This window comes from Pimephales promelas, chromosome 25 (genome assembly GCF_988280905.1).
Source record: "Pimephales promelas chromosome 25, fPimPro1.hap1.1, whole genome shotgun sequence".
NCBI lineage: Eukaryota > Metazoa > Chordata > Actinopteri > Cypriniformes > Leuciscidae > Pimephales > Pimephales promelas.
The window spans coordinates 13,146,148-13,167,727 of record NC_142793.1 but is presented as its reverse complement, the minus strand read 5'-3'; the positions used below and the strand labels follow the sequence as shown (position 1 = coordinate 13,167,727).

Below are 21,580 nucleotides of genomic sequence, written 5' to 3'. Positions count from 1 at the left end.
CATCTCTTGTGAGCTTTTGTTAACTGAACTCCACATTTCACACCCCACGCCTCTCTCCCGCTCAAGCCACATTAAATGGCAGACGACTCCCTACTGCCCCCTGTCTGTGATTCAGAGCACAACAATTAAGCTTCTGGCAACAAAGGGAAACGTGAAATATCCCTTCAAAATGTACACAACCACCTAGAATCAATGTGTGATCTTTATTAAACGTCCACTTTAATGTTTTTTTCGCATTTGCTTGCACGAGTCATTTTTATGAACACTCTCAATAGGAAACCAAAACAGGAAAGCTCAAACCTCTCAATTCACTAATTTCTTGAGAACAGAAAATCTTTAGCATCTCAGAACACACAACATAAAAAAAAAAAAAAAAAAAAAACATTAACAAGGATATCTGTCGGACCGGAAAGCGTATACACAGGGAAAACAAGCATGGCAGTGAAATGCACAGACAGCGAATATGAAACAGATGAGACTGAATTACAGAAGGGAGAACATTCTGGAATAGCAAACGTCCCCCAGAATCTTTTACAAAGCAATCGGACAGACGTTTGGCACTCCATACTTGGAGTTCCTCCTGAGAGGAATTATCTTCCTGATTGGACGCTTTTCTGGAACTTGATTAGCTGGAGAAGACGGTTGATGGTCTGACTGATAAATGGACAGAGAGATGATCAGACGAGGAGTTGAAAGTCAGAGAAGTGAGAATATTTTTCTGCATTTTTAATCAGATATAGTACAGATTTTCCTGGGTCAGACAGACAGGATAGGAGAAGCGAGACACGATAGGTTGACAGACACACAGACAGCATTTTCATGTTCAAAACTATCAGATTCGAGCAAACCGAGGTGACAGACAAACGCCAGAAGCGAGGACTGAGATGGCTCTGCTACACATTACAGATGGCTTTCCTACAGCGAGATAAGGCCTAAATGCATTTTCATATATGTGGGAAATTGGCGAATTCTGACCATGGGAATCCGTTGCTACCCTTACCTGAAAATATTGTGAGAAGGTATATCAAGCGAATGGGTCAGCTCTCATCATGCGATTTGAGCAATAACCTAATTAAAAAAAAACAAAAAAAACAATGAAGGAGCTATCTGAAGACCGAACCGCTGCTGGGTCACGGACGTCTTCTGCTGTCAGCGAAGTGTTGCGAGCCGCCCTGAAAGAAAGAGCTGTAAATGCCGCGTCGGTTACAGCACTGACAGCCTTCGCAGGCCGAGCGTGGTGATTGACATTCATAGAAAGAAAAAAGAAAACATGTGGCCGCCGAGCATAGGCAGAACCGTCCACAGCAGAGCTAAAGAAACAAAGAACTGCGTGAGCTCAAACGACAATGACACGGATTCAAGCGTAGTAGAAAATCAAAGAAAATGAAGAAATAAAGCGGCGAGAAGCTTCACGTATTGCACTGAGTCCCACAATTTTGTATAGATCCAGTTGTGAATGTAGCTTTTGAGATATTTACATACAGTACGAACTCCAGGGATGACGGAATGATAAAAAAAAAAGATCAGCGATTCCAGCCAAAGACAAAAGGGGGGAAAAAAAAAACAATACGACAATGGTCGGCACTGCTGGAATAAAAAGATGTTGATCAAATAGTGTTCTGCCTATTAAAATCTGATTTAAAAAAAACAATCATGGACATTCTTATCTCAGCACCCGGACCGGCTACCAAACATGACTGGCTGGAACGTTCTCCTCCTCGAGTTTTTCCCCCAGTTTTGAGGGTATAGTTAGCGCCTTCGTGTTGATTCGGATACGTTAAGTCTGGATAAACGATCTCCCAAAGAGTCCTCTGCTCATCCAGCTGTGGTTCTCTGCTTTAGCACAGGTTCCGAGGGTCCACACGGACTAGAGCCCGGTTCTGGTGCAACACCGCTCTAGCACAGCTTGAGCTTGTAGGCGGAGATCTCCATTGGCTCCAGATTGATGGAGGAGTCGTTAGAGAGCGGAGGCTGTGAGTGCATTAGAGACAGAGACATGGGCTGCAGGAGCTGGAGATCCAGCCCACGGAACAGCCCGGAAATGGAGAGCTAGGAAGAAAGATCAGGACTTTAAAGAAAATAGCCTTTAACAGACCTACAGTGATGTGAATAAGTTTGGACACCCATGCTAAAGTTGCCTAAAAAGCCATCTTTTGGATATTGATCTTAATGCCTTAATTAGAAAAATGAGGAAAACTCCAACCTTTAAGGACACAAATTTTCTTTGTGAATGAATAAGGTATCATAAATAAATAAATGTTTTTCTTTAAAATACAGGGTGCATAAGTCAGGGCACCCATATGTTAAATTCCCATAGAGTCAGGCAGATTTTTATTGTTAAAAGCCAGTTATTTCATGGATCCAGGATAATATGCATCCTGATAAAGTTCCTTTGGCCTTTCACCTTCCACCACACCTAGAGATTGGCATGGGGTACGTTCCATAAGATCATCTTTCAACGCAAATCAAACCAGCTATTAGGCTAACTGAAGTAAAACCATGCCAATCTCTAGGTGTGGTGAATGGTGTGTGATGATGTGGGGATATTTTAATTCCAAAGGCCAAGGGAACTTTATCAGGATGCATAAAATCCATGAAATAACTGGCTTTTAAAAAAAAAAAAATCTGCCTGACTCTATGGGAATTTAACATATGGGTGCCCTGACTTATGCACCCTGTATTTTAAGGAAAAACATTTATTTATTTATGATACATTATTCATTCACAAAGAAAATCTGTGTCCTTAAAGGTTGGAGTTTTCCTCATTTTTCTAATTAAGGCATTAAGATCAATATCCAAAAGATGATTTTTTATTCCTCTTTTTAGGCAACTTTAGCATGGGTGTCCAAACTTATTCACATCACTGTACATGCATCCACACACTATGTATATTTACTGTATATGTGTGTGCTCATTTTCTTTTTAGGTAAACCATTTTTCTCTTTAAGGACACTGACCTGGCCTTGTGTGGTGGAGCAGTTGAAACCAGGGTTCTGGGCCTCCAGACCACAGTCCAAGCCCAGTCGATGGAGGAGCAGAGCCGTATGAGGAGATGGAGAGTGAGCGTCCTGCTGAAAAAACATAAATAAAACGATTTGAAATCAATGTTGATTAAAATAATCAATAAAACCACCAGACCACAAGATCTCAAACACTTATTTTCTCGTTCTCATTACGCAAGTCATAAGTCCTCATCAGGTGAAATCAATACAGGCACATTTTTGTTTTTCAGGACTCATTTACCGGGCTTTGGATGCTCCTGAGGTTCAGCAGGTGGAAGTCGCAGGGCACGGTGCCAGCCAATGGAGCGAAGGTACGCATGGGTGGCACACCATGTTTCCTGGGCAACACAGGCAGTGCCAGCACCTCATGGTTCAGGATGGTGGAGGTCATGTGACTGAGCAGCGACGGGAAGCTGACCGGTCTGCTGTCCACCGGCTGGAAGACACAGACATGCATCAGGAAACACACAAGTAAAACAACCTGATGAAAGTGCACTCACCTTCACATGACATACCGTAACCGCAAAAAGAATTGGGGTCACTGTATGAGATCAGATTCTCAATATCCTCTATATACTACTGATCTTCTGCCTGTTACACCATCCACCTTATTTTGCAACGCAAAAGCGGGCTATTTTCTTTGAATGTGTGAGACTTCCGATTCATTAGCCACTATAGGTACTTAACTAGAAGAATGCTGTAATTATAGATCTATAAATATACATACCAGTGTTCATGATTATGATAATGAATTCAAGCAGCATAACTGTTTTTCTACAAAGCAAATCACTCCAGAAGCTAAAGCACCAGTGTTACGTTATAAAATAAGGTGAATAAAAGGTTTGGGGGCTCAGCTACAGAGGTAGAGATAGGAGACAGGCAACGACCTTTGGCCTCTTAATCCAGGTGGAAACCTGTCGCTTGTTGCTATGGTAACAAGCTGAACTAGGGCTCTCGAAACTGCTACGCAGCACTATGACTCTCCACCGCTGCAGTAGTTACCTCTTTCTGGTCGTCTCCTAAAATACCTGCAATGATTTTGTTTATCATGTTGGAGACTTTGGCATAGGAGCCAGCAGGCTGCATGCATGAGGGGAGAAAGACATGATAATAAGTGATAGACAGACAGGATTAAAAAACAAAAAGAGGTTGTGAAATGAATGAGGAGGGCTGTGATGAGCTTTGCCCCTATTTTATCGTCCAATATCACTATATTATTTATAATCTTTTAGGCGACATCATGATTTGAATGAAAAAGTATAGCCTATTATTCAAATCAATTCGAGTCGGCGTGTAAAAACTCTAAAGCCCATTAACTATTATTACACACTTGGCAGCTTTTAGACACTAGTCTCAGAACCATAGTGTCCCCCAGGAGCCTTCACAAAGCTCTCATGAGTAACGATAGAGCGCCCCCTACAGGCCACAGAGTGACAGAGTTTGAAACGTCTCACACTGATGCAGGACACCCATATTTTGGTATGCATAACAGTGTCTCTCTCGTGAAGCCGAAATTGCTGGCTCCCAATCAGATTAATCATCTGCTACCCGACTTGTGCCAGTCAGAGTGCACAGGTTTTTATCAGTCAGCCAGGAAATAAAACTGTATTAAAAAGGTATTGGGCTGCACTTCTGAGAAATTAAGGGCTCTTTCACACCTATCGTGTTTGGTCCGGACTTTCAGACCTTTTAGTTTGGTCCGAATCAAAATTACAGGTGTGAGACCACGGTCCGAACCAAACATGAAATTTGGTCCGACGAAAAGAGGTAGTCTCGGTCCGGATCAAACTGAAAAAAGGTTTGGTTCGTTTCTAGTGTGAAAGCATTTCTGTGGTTCGGACTTTCAGACCTTTCACAGGAAGTTCTGGTGGTTCCCAAAAAGGTGGCAGGAGAAATGAGCCGTGTAGCACATGGGGAGATGAGGAGACGAGGTTTTTAATTGAAGTATGGTCTGATGACATAAGAAGTCAACTTGCAGTCTTCTTTCCTGCCGGCGACGATAAAATGTTCGCACGACGAGGACATTCATTTGGCGAATTTGAACTAGCCTTGTGTATAGTTGGTGATGCAGGTAATTATGCCATAAAAATAGCAATATAGTTGCAACGATATGCGTTTGTTCGTTCATGTTGTCAAAGTTACCCGCCGAATTGACAACATGCAGATGTCCATTTACTAAACCAATCAATGTCAAGATGCAGCCCACATAGATGATGACGACAGGACGCAAGTATACCGAGTAAAGCTCTTTAGTACGCTCGCATAATTGCAGTGTGAAACCAAACCAAAACTTTCTGAAAGTATAAAATGCATCAAAACTGATGATCAAAACTTTGGTTCGGACCTTGGTGCGGACTTTCAGGCGTGAAAACGCCCTAGGACGTCTAAGTAATTTTGTTTAAGGGCCCACAGTTTGTAAACTTTGTTCAGATTTGTTTTAACCCTAAAACCGTATTCTGGACAAATGTGGGCAAAATAGTTTTGATTTATTTTTAAAAAATACTTCCCTTGATCTGAGCGGTCCAAGACTTGGCTACTTTTCCTAAGTTTGCCTCCTGAACACACACAATTTTTTTTTTTTGACTCAATTTTACAATAGTAAGTTAAAAAACTTCTTAATCTTGTATTTGGGTCAAAAATGGGCACCCATAGAAATGAATGGGAAAAACTGTAATTGAGCATTCTAAAATAAAATAACACACCAGGTGACAGCAAAGTCACTTCATCTTTAGGTTTTAGCTCTATTAAGAACTTATTGGAATGATATTTTAATGTAGTTTAAAAAAACACAAAAATAAAACTACATAGTAATTAATTTACATAGACATAATTTACATAGAAAATATGGTACTTTTTGAAGTAAATAAATTCAAAAACACCATAAATGGATAGACAAAACTTTATCGAAGACAGTGATGTAATATTTATAATAAATAAAAATTAGGATCACACCTGAGTCCTCTGTGCCCACAGTTGTCCACAATTACAGGATTAAGGGCTATAAAGTGAATACGGATTGAGGGCTACTCTATAGATTTAATATTATTATTATTATTATAGGGGAAAAAATGATAAAAACAGAAATAAGACATGTCTCTACCCACAAAAATATTTCATACTTTAAAAGAAGATCTTTTCATTTTAACTTGTTTTAATTGAATTTCTATTTTGTGATAGGCTGCTTTCCATGTCTGTCAGGCAACCTCTTCCCCTAAGTAGGTGGGAATAAGCGTGTACAAACCTAAAGTCTGGGGAAGAACTAGTCATGGACTAGTCATTCAGTTTTTGAATGTCATTTTAAATTATAATGATTAAAGATTATTATTACAGAAGAATCTTAAAGGTGCTGTACGTATTTTTTTTTGACTGAACTAAAGCACAAAAATACCATAACATGTTTCCTAAAACTCAGCAAACATATTAAGTTCACATACTTGTTTCTCCAAAAAAACAAAAACAATGCTACAACCAGTTATTCTAATTTGAAATGTGCGTTTTGTGTCGGAATGTCTAATTGTTTTGATCTCTAATCCCGCCCACTGCCAATTTACCCAATAGTATTTCAACACCCTGGGTTGCCATTTGACAGAAAAGCCCATTTGTAGCCCAGGAAATGAACCAAGTCAGAGATCGAATATTACTAAAACTAAAAGCCCCGGCATCCAGCTAAAAAGCTCTATGTCCAGAGGCATATTAAAACTCAGCTAAATCGACTCATCAACTTACAGTATAACGCTCGTCAACTTCTATTGTCAATTGCGCTCGTTAACCCGCATGAGCAATGAGTCTAATGAGTGGGTGGGAGAAACACTCTCTCTGGCTAGTCTAGCTCTCAATATTACATTCTGCACATTTAAATGTAATTTTAATTTGTGGGATTAGAATAGTACATGCTTATTCTGACCAAGAGCCGCCAACTGATTGATTTATAAATCAACCAAAGTTTGAGTTTGACTGGTTTGGTTCATGTACGTGTGCAATCATAACTCACATCTTCACTGCTGCTCCTCTTCTCCAGCAGAAGGCGGAAGCGGTTGGCCGTTCGTTTGTTGTCCTTCAGGCCCTGCCCTAGACCCCTGTTATCATCTTGCATCAGTCTGCGGTCTAGGATCACCTCCAGCTGACCTGTAGAAGATGGAAAGAGCATAAGACGGAAAGATGAAGAGGTAGAGGGGGATAATAGGATAGAGGGAGGCAAAGCATTAGACGGTACACTCACTTCATCTTCATTATTGGATACATTGCATCAAATCAATATAGAACCTGAGCGCTGTCCCACTGTTAGTGTTTTCCACCTCCCTGCCGTCTCAGTCCCTAATTCATGTTCCATTCTGCTAAGAACTCACCGCTACGGACCTGAAAAGTACCGGTACTTTGCTACAAAGTCGATACTCGATTGAAAACAGCATAATGAGGCAAGTTTTTCAACAGCATTGGCAGCTCGATTTGGTACACGGGTATAAAAAAGTTTGAATCCTGCGATGCCAAAGAACATGATTCATGTTCATGCTCAACACATGAATATCAATTTTTAAGAAACTTTTGTTGCTTAGTAAGCATCATAACCTAATTAATATTAATTAGCCAATTAAAATGTTAGGCTACATGCTGTCATTTTAAAGTTTATGTAAATATCCAATTAAAGTGTGTTTAATTAGTTTTTGTATTTCAAAAGAAAAATGTGTATTTCAAAAATATAACAAATATGGTACCTTTAAGGGCTTGATAAACACAGATATGTATATAGCCTATAATATATACTTTTTTCAATTGTAGTCTTTTATTTAAAAAAGCATCTGATATAATAAACTAAATGCAATGTGATTTTGTCAAAAATATAGATTTTTCTGATACTGAAATATCTTCCGATACTCATTTTCCGCAGACCAGATTCTTGCTGAGCGAGTGACACACAAACCCTCCTCTCCTCACTCACTCACTTTATTTGCTCCGGATGAACATTGTTGCCGTTACAGGGCTTAAATTTCGCTGTAGGATTGCACGTATTGCGCATAATTTTAATAATTTCTCAGATTTGTCCACGTACTGTCTCTTAGTAATAAAAAATTGTTTTAGCTGCTGATTGCGCTTAAACAGTCAAATACACACAAAATGTCGATCTTGGCGAATATTTATTTATTTATTTATTTGGATGGATGGATGGAGAAAATACTGAGTGTCAAGTAACTTTGGGGGTAAAAACGTTAATGTCAAGGCCTGGTACAGATATTACTGATGATCAGTATATATACGTTTGTATCAAAGTAGTCACGTCACCTAATTAATATTGTAATATACCAACAAAATGATATATAAAAGTTCAAAAAAAACTATAACAATGGACAATAAGCAGTATGGTAACAATATATATTGTGCATGAAGTGTCACTGATTTGGCATGGACCATTGTAACATCAGTATTTGCAAACCCCCACTCACCGCTGGACACGCTGCTGACCCCGAGTGCCTGGGCCGTGTGGAGCGTGAGTCGGTACTGGCTGTCCTGAATATATGCCGTGGTGGGCATGGGGTAGAAATTAGCTTGCAGTGGAAGTTTCTGGAAGTACCGACGAGGCTGCATCTGAAGAGGAGGGAAATGGTGGAGCATTAGCTTGATTATCTGGTAGAGTAATCTGGGTCGAGGCCAATGAGCTTTTGCTCCATGATGCTATATTTCATTATTTTAAAGACTCAAAAGAAGTATGATGTGCCACATCTATTTGAACCTGATAGATTAAAAGCTTGTAGATGTGCACTTCACCTGGAAGCCGTTGAGGTCTGTGTAGAAAGTGTCTTTGCTCTGGATGTCGGTAACCAGCCGCATGGCCAGCTCCTTGTTATTTTGATCTCTGATGTCCACCATGGTGGTGATGTCCAGAGAAAGACCATCAACTCCTGAATGACAGAGACAAAGTGTGATATGTCAGGAATAAATGAACGTCCTCACACGATCGAACTTGTGTGCCGAACATGACGCCTGAAGGATGGATGGAGTACCTGGAACATTATGAATGCGGACCGTCTGCTGGAAGTGCTGATAATGTGCCACAACCTCAGAGAAGAGAGGACCTTCCACCACACGCACTATAGGGGCTTCTCTCTGCGAATAGGGCTGAGAACGAGCGGAAAGGAAGGTGTTAATTCACCCCACGTTGTTTGATAAATGGCTTTTCACCCCAGTCAAGACTACAGGGAGACTACCTTGGCATTTCCGTCTGGCAGGAAGAGATAGGCCCCGCTCTTGTCCTTGGAGGATCGAGTTCCGTATGTGAGGAACTGAATCTGTACCCTCACCTCCTGGGGATCGTCTTTACGTCGAATGCTCTGTTGGAGAAAAGAGAGAGAATTAATTATTTTAGACTTGCAGATATGCTGACTCAGATTCTAAAAAAGGATATGACAGCAAATGTACTACAAAAATAGGACAGTGATGCGTTTCATTTAATTTGGCAACCAATAAAAATAAAAACACTCGTCCTGATGACTGGACATAAAAATAGACTGCTGATGTCATAGCTTGGAAAACTTCCTTTTTTTATTACAGTTTTTCTCCATTGGTTTGGCTCATTTCTTGAAACAGAAATTACATTCTCAAAACAACAAGGACAAACCTCCAAAGCACTTGGCAATTGTTCACAACAGAATTGAATTTCTCATTCATTTCATCAAACTGCAGATGTCCAAGTCTCAATATCTTATTGATCCAGACTGATTGTTGATTCTCAGTTTGATGGTTGTTCGCTCCAAAACTTGTCAGCGTCATTTCGTTGTTTAAGTCATCACATGCACATTAGTATGTTCAATTGTCAAAATTAGTCAAGGACATATTATGAGGACAGCGACCAGTGAAGAACTGTATATTTACAGAATATTATGCTGTGTACATTTTCTTTTTACTCTGATTTATGGAAGTTACTTTATGTGTGTGAATGATAATGGTTACAATTTCCTTGGCAGTGTGTGCGATGTCAAACATTGGAGGCTACTCTTACCGTAAAATCCTATTTCTTTTTTTTCTTTTTTCAGTTTTATACAGAATTGTATTCTGTTAGCTAGACAAAAAAAATAGTGTAGTAACCATTGTCAATGAAGGACTGGGCTAAGACTGAAAAGCAGTCTTGAAGGATATTTCAATGGTCCTCTGCCAGACTGACAAAACATCTAAACATTTGGACTTGCAGTGCTCACACAATGCCAAAAGGACCGAGCATTTTTGGGGACTTAAATAAGAAGGAAATTTAGTTTTGAAGCATGAGTGAACTGTTTTGGGAGAGGTGAAAGCTTTTGCAGGTGAACCATGATGATGTGCTGAACTGTAAAACTGTTTTGCCAAATGGTCTTATAATTTCTGTTTCAAGAAATGAGCCAAACCAATGGAGAAAAACTGTAACATGCAATATTTGCTCAGTAGAGTTGATTTTCAGCATTTTTCCAGGGCATTTTTTTTCCCTTTCCTTTCAAATATTTTTTAGTAATGCACAGATATTACAATTATGGCTAATACCAACAAGCTGATAATTATCGTTAAATGTATTATTATAATTCATATTATGGCCGATGTTAAAATTCAGTACCATTATAGAGTATGAAAAATAGATATTCATTGTGAGATATGCTAAAAATGACATTTAACAGCATTTAACATGAAACGAGCATGCACAATTAAATATCCAATACTAGCTGATATACACACCATATATTGTAGAATGATGTCAATAAATGAAAAATCTCTAATATTGGCTGATAACTGATAAATAGCCAATATCAAAATACTTTTTTGCCAAAATAAATATATAGTTTTAAATGCGTAGGGCTGTCAAACGATTAATCGCATCCAAAATAAAAGTTTGTGTTTACATAATATATGTGGGTGCACTGTTTTGTGTATATATATATATATATATATATATATATATTTAAGAAAAAATATATTATTTATATATAAAATATTTATATTTATATATAATATAAATTATATATATAAATCTATATACAGTATATAAATTAAAATATTTCTTAAATAAATATACAAGCATGTGTATTTATATATATAAAAAACACAAACTTTTATTTTGGATGTGATTAATCGCGATTAATCGTTTGACAGCCCTAGCAACAAGTGAATTTAGGCATCACAACATTATAAATGAAGAGTATAAAAAAAGATGTTCATTGTTAGATTTGACAAAAATATGGGAAATGAGTATATGCAAATATATAATGTCAGCTATATATAGGCTGATGTCGAATTAAACATTTATAATATTGAGAGGTTAAACACTATATTGGACAGCCCTGTTTTTTCTTGAATTCACACATACACACATATATATATATATATATATATATATATATATATATATTATTTTGCATTTTACCCTCAGCCCTGGTTCATTTCTCACTTTACTTCCTGTAATTTAAAAACAAAGATAATGCATAAAAAATATAATCTCACCTCCAACAGGCCAGTGGTTCCAGAGAAGCCTAGCGTGAGAGACTGGCTCTGGATGTAGAACGGTTGGGCGTCTACCGTTTGCGATCGCACGGGCAGAGGGTCCAAACCACGTATGCTCTGACCCCGTCCTGGTATCCTGAGCAGCGTATCAGAGCGCAGGGTCATGGGCGAGTCAGCAGAGTCGTACAGGTGGAAGACGGCCAATCCCAGAGCGGGGAGGCGTGCCATGAAAGAGGCCTGGAGGAAGAAACAAGCATGTAGGTTTTGAGACGACATTCATCGAAGATGCTTCCAAGGAAAATAAACACAACTGGACACACCTGGTAAACCTCTCCACTCATCTCAATGGCGGACATCCACTGCGCGCTGAGTTGAACCGGTAGCGTTTGCCCGTCTTCTGTCAGCACCCTCACTCTCGCCGAATTCACCAGAACGGTGACCACACACAGACGCTCCTGCTCGACGGGGTTAAACAGCACTAGATACCTGAGGAAGACGATGAAAATCATAGAACCGCATTTGAGGCATTCAAGATCTGTGGATGACGCATCTCACCTGGGAGAAGATTCCAGCTCGATAAGTGTGCGCTGCGGGAGAGAATCCTGTGTGGCGCGCCTATCGTCCTACAGTCACAAGGACAGAGGTCAAAGGTCAGACTCTTAAACACACGGGCTGATTTTAGAAAAACCAACGCTGCTCCTCACCGTCTCTAAGAAAGGCTCCGTCTGGTAGAAGCGGTAAATGTCTTTATTCTTTATTACCAGGAAGTGTGCGGCATTCATGATTACTCGTTTCAGACCAACCAGAGAACGCAACAGCCTGCAGGAGGGAAAATAAATCAACCACTTACAAACCTAAAATTGGCCCATCAAAGATGATATTTCACAAATATCACCCTGAGAGACTTCCTTCGATCTTTCAATTAGTTAATAAGGGATCAATTCTGCAAGTTTTTATCCAGAGACCTGTTTCCATAGTCGATGACAACAGCCTCCTTGGCAGTGCCCGTGATGGCATCATGGTGCTGGAACAGCCCTATGTTGCGCCTGGCATCGGTCAGGAGGGAGTAATCTGAAATGGGGTAACGCCCTTCTATGCCCGCACGTCTCGCGTGAGCCACCGCCAGACTGTAGAGAATTTCTGCCCCTCTACAGGAAACACAAAACCAAACAAACATTCAGTTTGCAAATGTAATGATGCATGACACTGAACGAAACAGCAACACTAGACAGGCAGAAAAAACAATGATAATAGAATTGAAAAAACGAGTAATGACAGTAATTAGGCAATGCCTCGTGCTTAATTTTGGAGAAAAACTTTCACCCACATGGAGAATCACCGTTTTAATTATTCCCCAGTAATACTGCAGAGAACAGGCCATTATTCAAAGCATAATTGAATCTCTGGCAAATAAAAACAGACACTTTCCAAAGTTGCTAAAATAATGGATTTAATGCAGATACCCTGATGGCAGTTTGTCAGTGGAAATTTTAATTTGTTGCCAATTAAAAATTAAAAGGCTTCCACAAAACCTTGTTAGCAAAAATGTTTGACTGAAAGCTACTTGTTGAATTGTCAACTATGTGTTAAATGACAGCTTTGTGCAAAAATGCTCTTCAATCCCAGCTTAATTTGCATGAATGAACCATTTGTAGTTTGATTTCGGTGAAAATTGTAACTAAACGTTGTGCACTATGCACCGATTAAAATTACATTGTAATACAAGGATAAATACATAGTTATTTTCATGTTATAGTAAAAAAATAAAAATAAATAGCTGCTGTGAATACATTTAAATAAAACACTAATAATTTTAAAAGTGAATTTAGCCATTAGATTTTCAGATTAAAGGGTTGTTAAATTATTAGTGTTTAAAGATTAATAAGTGGCTTTAGAAGACTATTTTTTTTAATAAATGCTTTAAATAAAACACTAAAAATGAATATAATCATTTTAAACGCTACAACGTGAATTTAGGCATCACAATATTATAATGTACATTTAAAATGATATTAATATAGGATTTGGTAAATATTACATTTAACAGTATAATAAAATCATTCGTTTTTTAATAGATTGATTAACCCTCTGGTGGTCTTCCTTTATGAGTCACGTCCTGCGCCTTCCCGGTCAGAAGTGACCGGAGGCCTAAAAATGAAACTTCTTCCATCCCAGTAAAACCAATGCAATTTATTTTTGATCTATAATATTTATTCTTTTTAATTTAGTATTTTGAGACAATTTGATTGAATTTATTAATATTTATGCAATATTTATGGTCTATTTTTCAATGGAAATATATATATATATATATATTATTTTAAAAAAATATTAATGCAGTATTTTTGTTTAATATAGAGTCTAGGCCTTCAGAAAAAAATTAGCACCATCTGGTTACAGTATAGAGAAAAAGCGTAGAAACATGGTGTAACCACTAGATGGCATGTACAGCTCTCTATGGAGAGGCATGTGAATTCCCCAGCTGTTTATGAACAATTTTTTTTTTTTGGTGGATTTGAATATATAATTGAAACAATCTCAAAAACTATTTCTTATTAAAAATAGTAAAAAAATAATAAAATAAATAAATAAAAAGTTGTGAATTTTTGTGTTTTTGTCAATTTCCCATTCATTTCCTATGGGGGTCATTTTTGACCAAAGACCAAAATCGCAACTAATTTTTTTACGACCACTTAGCATGCTCGGATCATGAACTCAATTTTTTTTTTGTATTCACATACCAAATGCCAAAAAAGTCACCAAGTATCATAACCTTCCGATGAAGCTGTGATTTTTAATAATTCAAAACAGAAAATGATTCGGTCAGAAGTGACCGAGGACCATCAGAGCGTTAACTTTAATTAAACGCTAGATGATGGTAAATGTAATTGGGAAATGAGCATGAACAGATAAATATCAGCCAAAGAAAGCACACCGGGTGACAATCCTGTCAGCTAAGAAAAGGAAACTGAGCCTACAATTCACACAGTCTCATCAAAATTGGCCAATAGAAGATCGTCTGGTCTGATGAATCTCGATTCGAGACGTTTCGGAATTTGCCGTAAACAGCATGAAGTATGTATTCATCCTGCCTTGTATCAGCGGTTCAGGCTGCTGTTCGTATAATGGGGTACTTTCTTTTTCTATTGCCCCTTAGTACCAAGTAGGCATTGTTTAAACGCCACAGCCTACTGCAGTATTTTTGCTGAACATGTCAATCCCTTTATGAGCACAGTGTACACATCTCCTGATGGCACGCATCCCTAGCTACATTCATTTCTTGAGGAATTAGACATAAGTTGGATGTTTCTCTGACTAACCGTAGGTGAGACTCTAGCACACGGTCCAGGTTTTTGTAGAAGGGACGTGAGGTGTAGTATCCACTCCAGTAATGGTCCTCTCTATCTGCATAGGCGAAGAAGTCTCCACTCAGCACAGGGTAATTCGGTGGTCTCGTCCCCTGGGCAACTCCATTAGCCTTGTACACCGCATTAAAGTAGTCTGTCAGCGTTGCAAACTGGGCCTGAGAACACAGAGATTTGCTTATAGGGCATTTCCAATTAATTCTGCATTTTCTTAAATCAAAAGCATCTTCACTCACAACCAAGTTAAATTATTCATTTCAATTATCAATGCTGAGGTAAAAGAGCTGTGTTGTTGTTTTTTTAACAACATTTTTGACATAATTGAAGAATCCTCCTGACAAACATGCAGGCAGTTATTGTAGTTTTGTATCGATAGAGCGGTAAGATCCTACACATACCTTTACATGCATTTCTGGGTGGGAGTTCATGTAATCGAACAGTTTCTGGTAGTTTAAGTACTGCTGGTCCCACTCTACTGCTTTGTCATAGCGGAAGTCGTCCCCCAGAGGAACCAGCAACACTTTACTACGGAACAGCTTGGATTTTTTACGGTATTGATCAAGGAGAACCCCAGCTCTGAAACAGAAAATGTCAAATATAAAGTAAATCCACTGGACTGTTGTCGTTTTTTATTAAGGCTGTCAATCGATTAAAACAATTTAAGCGTTAAATAGACTGAAATCTATAACAAGTTTGGGCTCAGCAGATTTTTAAATAAAGAAATGTATACTTTTATTCAGCAAGGATGCATTAAATTGATCAAAAGTGACAGTAAAGAAATGTAACAAAAAATATATGTAAAATAATGTAACAAAATTCAATTTCAAATAAATGATGTTCTAATGAAGATGAATTTAAAAAATGCATCACGGTTTCCACAAAAATATTAAGCAGCACAACTTTTTTCACCATTGATAATAATTAGAAAAGTATTAGCATATTAGAATGATTTATGAAGGATCATGTGACACTGAAGACTGGAGTATTGATGCTGAAAATACAGGTTTGCGTTTAAAATGGAACATTTCAATTTCAATCAACTAATTTTAAGAGCTAAAGTGAAATATTATAACAATTTAAAGTATTACTGTTTTTATTGTATTTTAGATCAAATAAATGCAGCCTTAGATGAACAAAAGACTTTTTTTATTATATATATATATATATATATATATATATATATATATATATTGTAAATACATGACTATATATTTATTTAGGGGGCATAATTAATTGTGTTCATTTAATACATTTTTAGAAATGCAAGATACTAATTTCAAATAAAAATGAATAGTTTTATTAAAGTTTTAAAGTATTCATTTTAATAATTTATCTTCATTATATTATTTTAATTGTGTATAAATGAATATCAAGTGAACGAATGTGTTTAAATTCCCTAGTTTCCATCTTAGCCGTTACATTTGTAGGCATGCTGAAAGCAATTCTACATGTTTGAACATTTGGGAGGAAATGACTCATGAAGCTAAAAGTGTCCTCATAAAACCCTCTGCCTATTTCAGTAAACCTCAAAGACCTCTGAAGTGTAAGGACAGGTGCAAATTAATTGCTACAAGCTTGTTAATATCCGGGTTTTCTTCTATGTAGCTAAAGAGAGAGAGAGAGATGGATTTGGGTTTGAGCCCAGTTCAAGCACATCCCATATAAATACAGCTGGCGTCAGCTTGGTGATGGACAAATGAATTTTGTTAGCTAACACAGGAAATTAACCTACATTCATTCTTTGGCTAAACCCCCTCGAATCACATTAATCTCCTGGTTTCGTATTAATCAGCCCTCCAGCCAGCCTCACCTCTCGGCCACGTTGGCATCTGAGATGGCTCGGGGCGGCACTTTCCAGGGGCAGTTGACGCGACTGCCCGGCAGCCTCTTGAAATCAAACTGACAGCAAATCTTCGGGTCTGGGCCACACGTGTGCGGCACGTCGTAGCTGTAAAACGGCATCATGTGGCAGAACATGTCTGTGCTCGATTCAATATCTGTAGATAAAAAAAAATAAAAAAATCTGAGATGGCTTGGCAAGACTCGTTGGCAAAGCTTTCATAAATGGCTGCCAAGGGTTTGTGTTTTCCTAAAACTTCATTAGACATTTCCAACATGTAAAAAATGATTACAAATGCTATATTCTGATCTATTACAGGTATTAACTAAATTTTAACATTTAACCGGTTCAATGTGACCCTCGCCGAGTGGGATTCGAACTGGCGTTCTTCGGCGGGGACATTAACAAAGGACACTAAAGACTGCAATCTCTAGTGTCAATCGCTAATGTCCCTCTTGAGCCCAGGGGAGTGAGGTTCACACGCTCAGCTTTTTACTAGCTGGCCTCCGTTACACTTGCTCATGCAAAACACACTGCCACCCCAAAATCTCTATGATATGTTGTTAAAGGAGTACTCCGGCGCAAAATGAACCTTTGGTCTAATAAAACATCGGTACCTAGTCAACCATTCTCTGAGATTTGTTTTCATGATAATCGAATGTAAAGAGTTTTGTCTCTAAAAAGTGTTTAGCGTATAATGCTAGTAATGGGGGCATTTACTAAGTAAAAAGAAATCGCTAGTTTATACCACTAACAAGGCTCAAAATAGCCCCACACTAACACAGTAACATAATGAGGGTCCATACATGCAAAACGAAGCATTGAAAACTTTGTAAGTGTACAGACCGTTTAATAGGAAAATACCTTATAAAGACAGTCCACTTTGTGTATACAGACAGGAGCCATCTTTGAGAATAGTCTCGATAAGTCGATCCCCGAACGCCATTCATACAGTTCAGAAGTTCACTGAACTTCATACAGTTCAGATCACTCAGCACGTTGTTCGTGGTTTGACTTGACGTGACTGTTGGGGCTATTTTGAGCCTTGTTAGTGGTATAAACTAGCGATTTCTTTTTACTTATTATATGCCCCCATATACTAGCATTATACGCTAAACAGTTTTTAGAGATAAAACTCTTTACATTCGATTATCATGAAAACAAATCTCAGAGAACGGTTGACTAGGTACCGATGTTTTACTAGACCAAAGGTTCATTTTGCGCCAGAGTTCTCCGTAACTAAAACTATTACAACTGTTTTTGTTAATTGAAAAAAAATTATAATTACTTAATAAATAAATAAATAAATAAATATATATATATATATATTTAAATACAGCCTTGCCAAATAACCGAAAAAAAAAAAAAAGTTGAAGTAGTACTAAAATACTAGAGCTAAATAAAAATATTTAAAAATAAAACATAAACTAATAAAAATGACAAAAGCATAACAAAATTAATTACTACAATAAAATAAAAATAGAATCTGAAAATAAAAATATAAAAAAATTACAGTATATAAATAATACTAAATAACACTGCTTATAAAGTAACTTCATGTATTTTATCTGTCTTCAAGGGATACTCCACTTTTTTTGGAAATAGGCTCATTTTACCACTCCCCCAGAGTTAAACAGTTGAGTTTTACCGTTTTCAAATCCATTCAGACGATTTTCTGATATTTAGAAGAATATCAGTAACCAGACAGATGGTCTCATTGACTTCCATAGTATATTTTTTTCCTACTATGGAAGTCAATGAGACCAGAAACTGTCTGATTACAGATATTCTTCTAAATATCAGAAAATCGGCTGAATGGATTCAAAAAAGGTAAAACTCAACTGTTTAACTCTGGGGGAGTGGTAAAATGAGCCTATTTCCAAAAAAAAAGTGCAGTATTCCTTTAATTTGAAACCGTGTGGATTTAAATGTGAATGCATGTTTTTATATTTGTAGTCATTTACCCCAGGCCTGCCTCCACATGAACTCAAGGCTCCGAGTGGCAGAAAAGTGCTTTTTGATGGAGTAATGGACCCTCTGGATCAGCATGCTGGTCATGTTCGCCCGTTTCAGTAGGTAAGGCATCGTGGCGCTGTGCCCGAACGGATCAACGGCCCAGCCTGAACGAGGGGTCACACCTGCAGTAACACGCCGATTAAATATTCCACTTTTAGGATCAAGCCTGCATCTCCCATATCAAGAAAATATGCAGATACGGTAACCACTAACCCACACCACCCCACAAAATAACCATACCCAGATTTCTCTCCAGCCACTGATGGCCTTCAATGAGCTGATCGATCATGGCGAAATAGTGAGCGTTGGCTTCATCCGTCATGACCCAGCCTCCTGTCACCATCTCAAGCTGTCCACTGAGGATCAGCCTGAAAGAAAAACGGGTTTAAAGAGGATTCTTAAATCTGAAAGCACAGATCGCAAGATGAGGTGAGGAAATCCACAACATTAGATCAGGCTATATAAGGAGCATCTCATTTGGACTAATTAACCTTCAGCAGATTACCGAGTTAAGAAGATGAACTGATCAAGAATGGGCATGTGGGACTGAATCAAGACACTTAAGTGTAAACAAGAGTGCTGATTGGATTGAAACTGAACTGAAGAATGGTCCGTTCATGACAGGTTCGCTACCGTTTTTTAATGTTTTTTAAAGTATTTTATGCTCACCAAGGAAAATGCAGTGAATTTTAAAAACTTGTTTTCTATTTGAATACATTTTAAAAATGCAATTTATTCCTTTGATGGAAAATCTGAATTTTCAGCAGCAAAATTTACTCACTTGCGCATTGCCTCTTGTTTTTGTGCATCTGCGCTTTCCCACCATTTGGCGAAAAATGATATTTCTGACCAAATGAACTTTCGACGAGGATCTTCCGCCAGCTTCACCAACATGTTGTTGAAGATATGCTGGGTCTGGTCATTGTAGTACTTGTCGAATGTTTTGATCCATCCTGTCGCAAAAGAAGTGCAGCATGAAATCATCATCCAAGGAGAGCACACAGATCTGATGTATGAAGTCACACAATGAAGTGACAACACAATCTGTGCTAAAAACAACTGTTCTTTTGATAAAACACTAAAAAGTTTAGAGGAAGCATAGCCTTTTGGCAGCACTTTGTTCTCCAAAGAACAATGTGTTCGAAATAACATAACACCGTCTGTTCGAAATTCAGAGGCACTGTTGATCTTTGTGTCAGCGCAGGAAGAACAGATCCGTGCTGACCCTGAGAACGCCAGACAGACATTTAAGGTTCCCGGAAAGCTGACTGAAACATAAAAAGAAATTTAGGTTTTTGATGAAAACATTCCAGGATTTTTCTCCATATAATGGACTTTATTGTGAACCAAACGGTTCAAGGTCCAAAAGACAGTTTTAGTGCAAACTGCAAATTGTTCGAAAGGCTTTAAACGATTCCAGACGATAATAAGGGTCTTATCAAGCGAAACGATCGCTCATTTAAAACAAAAAATGACAAAGATTACGTTTTATAAGCTCAAATGTGTTCTGCGATGCGCGTTCGTGACTCTCCTGTTCGAACTCGTTCATCAAAATGAACAATTTTTTTTTCCGAGTTATTTGGTTCATTCAACGAACAAAATGAACAAATTGACTCGGGAAAAGATTTGTTTATTTGACAGGAGAGTCACACAGAACAGAGCAAGGCGATCATTTGAGCTTATGAAACTTAAACTTTGTTATTTATTTATTAAATGAGCGATCGTTTCGCTTGATAAGACCCTTATTCGTCGTCTAGAATCGTTTAAAGCCCTTTGAACAGTCTGCAGAGTTTGTACTGAAACTGTCTTTTGGACCTTGAACCGTTTGGTTCCCATTGAAGTCCATTGTATGGAGAAAAATCCTGGACTATTTTCATCAAAAACCTTTATTTCTTTTTTGAGACATGGACATCTTGGATGACATGGGGGTGAGTAAATTATCAGCAAGTTTTTTCAAAAGTGAACTACTCCTTTAAACGCATCACCACAAAGACCAGTGACACGGTACCGACACCAATAAAACAACAGGGAAACGGGTCACTGACTTTAATGGATTAGATTCAGCCCTACAGTTCTTTCAATCATAATTCTGCAAAAAAATGCCAACTGCAGGGGTTTCACAAACAGATTTGGAAACTTATCTGTCCTTTGGGTGATACGCATTGTGTTTTTCATAAGGTGCTTCACAAATTGTGCCTATGCTGCGAAACGCAAGCCCAGCATTGACCCACTTTACCTGCACGACTCTTTCGGATACACATGGATAGCTGTTAGACTGAGGATGCTGCATCAACAACTAAGTAAAAGTAAAATGAAAAATGTTGCATCCGCTCAAGGACTGTGGGTTAAAACTTAATGGGAGAGATTGAAACTTTCCTACATGTTTAGGTTGCTTAAAGAAAAGAAAGCATGCATTTTTTTTCCTTGCATGCAGTGAGAAAGCGACTGAACAGCTGCTGCTGTTAATATCATTTGCTCAGGATTTTTTTTTTTTTTTTTAAAAAGACTTATTCCACCAGGGTTATTATTATTTCTGCTTAAGCTGTTGGCGAACATCAAAAATAGCAGTTTTGCAAGCTGTTCATAGTCTTCATAACTCTCATACTCCACCTCTGCAAGTGAAGTCAAGTAGGTTTGCATCAAAATATTAATAAGTTATGTGCTCGTCCAAGTCGAAGCCATTTGATTGGACATTGCTACATACAACGCAAGCGCTTCTAAAGCCATATGATAGCTTTAGACACTTAGACGTATTATACATTTATTCATTTAGCTGTTGCTTTTATACAAAGCGACTTACAATTGCTATATAGGTCAGAGGTCGCACGCCTCTGGAGCAACTAGGGGTTAAGTGTCTTGCTCAGGGACACATTGGTGGATCGAACCTGGGTATCTCACACCAA

At 38.1% G+C, this 21,580-nt stretch overlaps 1 protein-coding gene across 4 annotated transcripts in view; it reads right to left on the bottom strand.

Annotated features, from left to right (window-relative positions):
• Positions 1-184: 184 nt before the first annotated feature.
• The window catches only part of man2a2 (mannosidase, alpha, class 2A, member 2), a 29,409-nt gene continuing 8,013 nt past the window's right edge, over positions 185-21,580 (bottom strand). For 2 of the 4 annotated variants that reach the window (XM_089127465.1, XM_039657033.2), the window contains exons 6-24: positions 19,459-19,630; positions 18,918-19,045; positions 18,626-18,799; positions 16,632-16,818; positions 15,220-15,397; positions 14,777-14,979; positions 12,422-12,604; positions 12,161-12,275; positions 12,012-12,079; positions 11,777-11,942; positions 11,457-11,693; positions 9,203-9,325; positions 8,999-9,113; positions 8,763-8,896; positions 8,441-8,582; positions 6,994-7,127; positions 3,244-3,438; positions 2,958-3,071; positions 185-2,049 (exon numbers count right to left, since the gene is read on the bottom strand). In XM_089127465.1, the coding sequence (XP_088983591.1) occupies positions 1,897-2,049; positions 2,958-3,071; positions 3,244-3,438; positions 6,994-7,127; positions 8,441-8,582; positions 8,763-8,896; positions 8,999-9,113; positions 9,203-9,325; positions 11,457-11,693; positions 11,777-11,942; positions 12,012-12,079; positions 12,161-12,275; positions 12,422-12,604; positions 14,777-14,979; positions 15,220-15,397; positions 16,632-16,818; positions 18,626-18,799; positions 18,918-19,045; positions 19,459-19,630 (2,921 nt within the window). In that variant the 3' untranslated portion in view covers positions 185-1,896. Of the gene's footprint in view, positions 2,050-2,957; positions 3,072-3,243; positions 3,439-4,004; positions 4,083-6,993; positions 7,128-8,440; positions 8,583-8,762; positions 8,897-8,998; positions 9,114-9,202; positions 9,326-11,456; positions 11,694-11,776; positions 11,943-12,011; positions 12,080-12,160; positions 12,276-12,421; positions 12,605-14,776; positions 14,980-15,219; positions 15,398-16,631; positions 16,819-18,625; positions 18,800-18,917; positions 19,046-19,458; positions 19,631-21,580 lie in introns of all 4 variants that reach the window. The other 2 variants (XM_039657031.2, XM_089127466.1) reach the window with 2 other exon arrangements.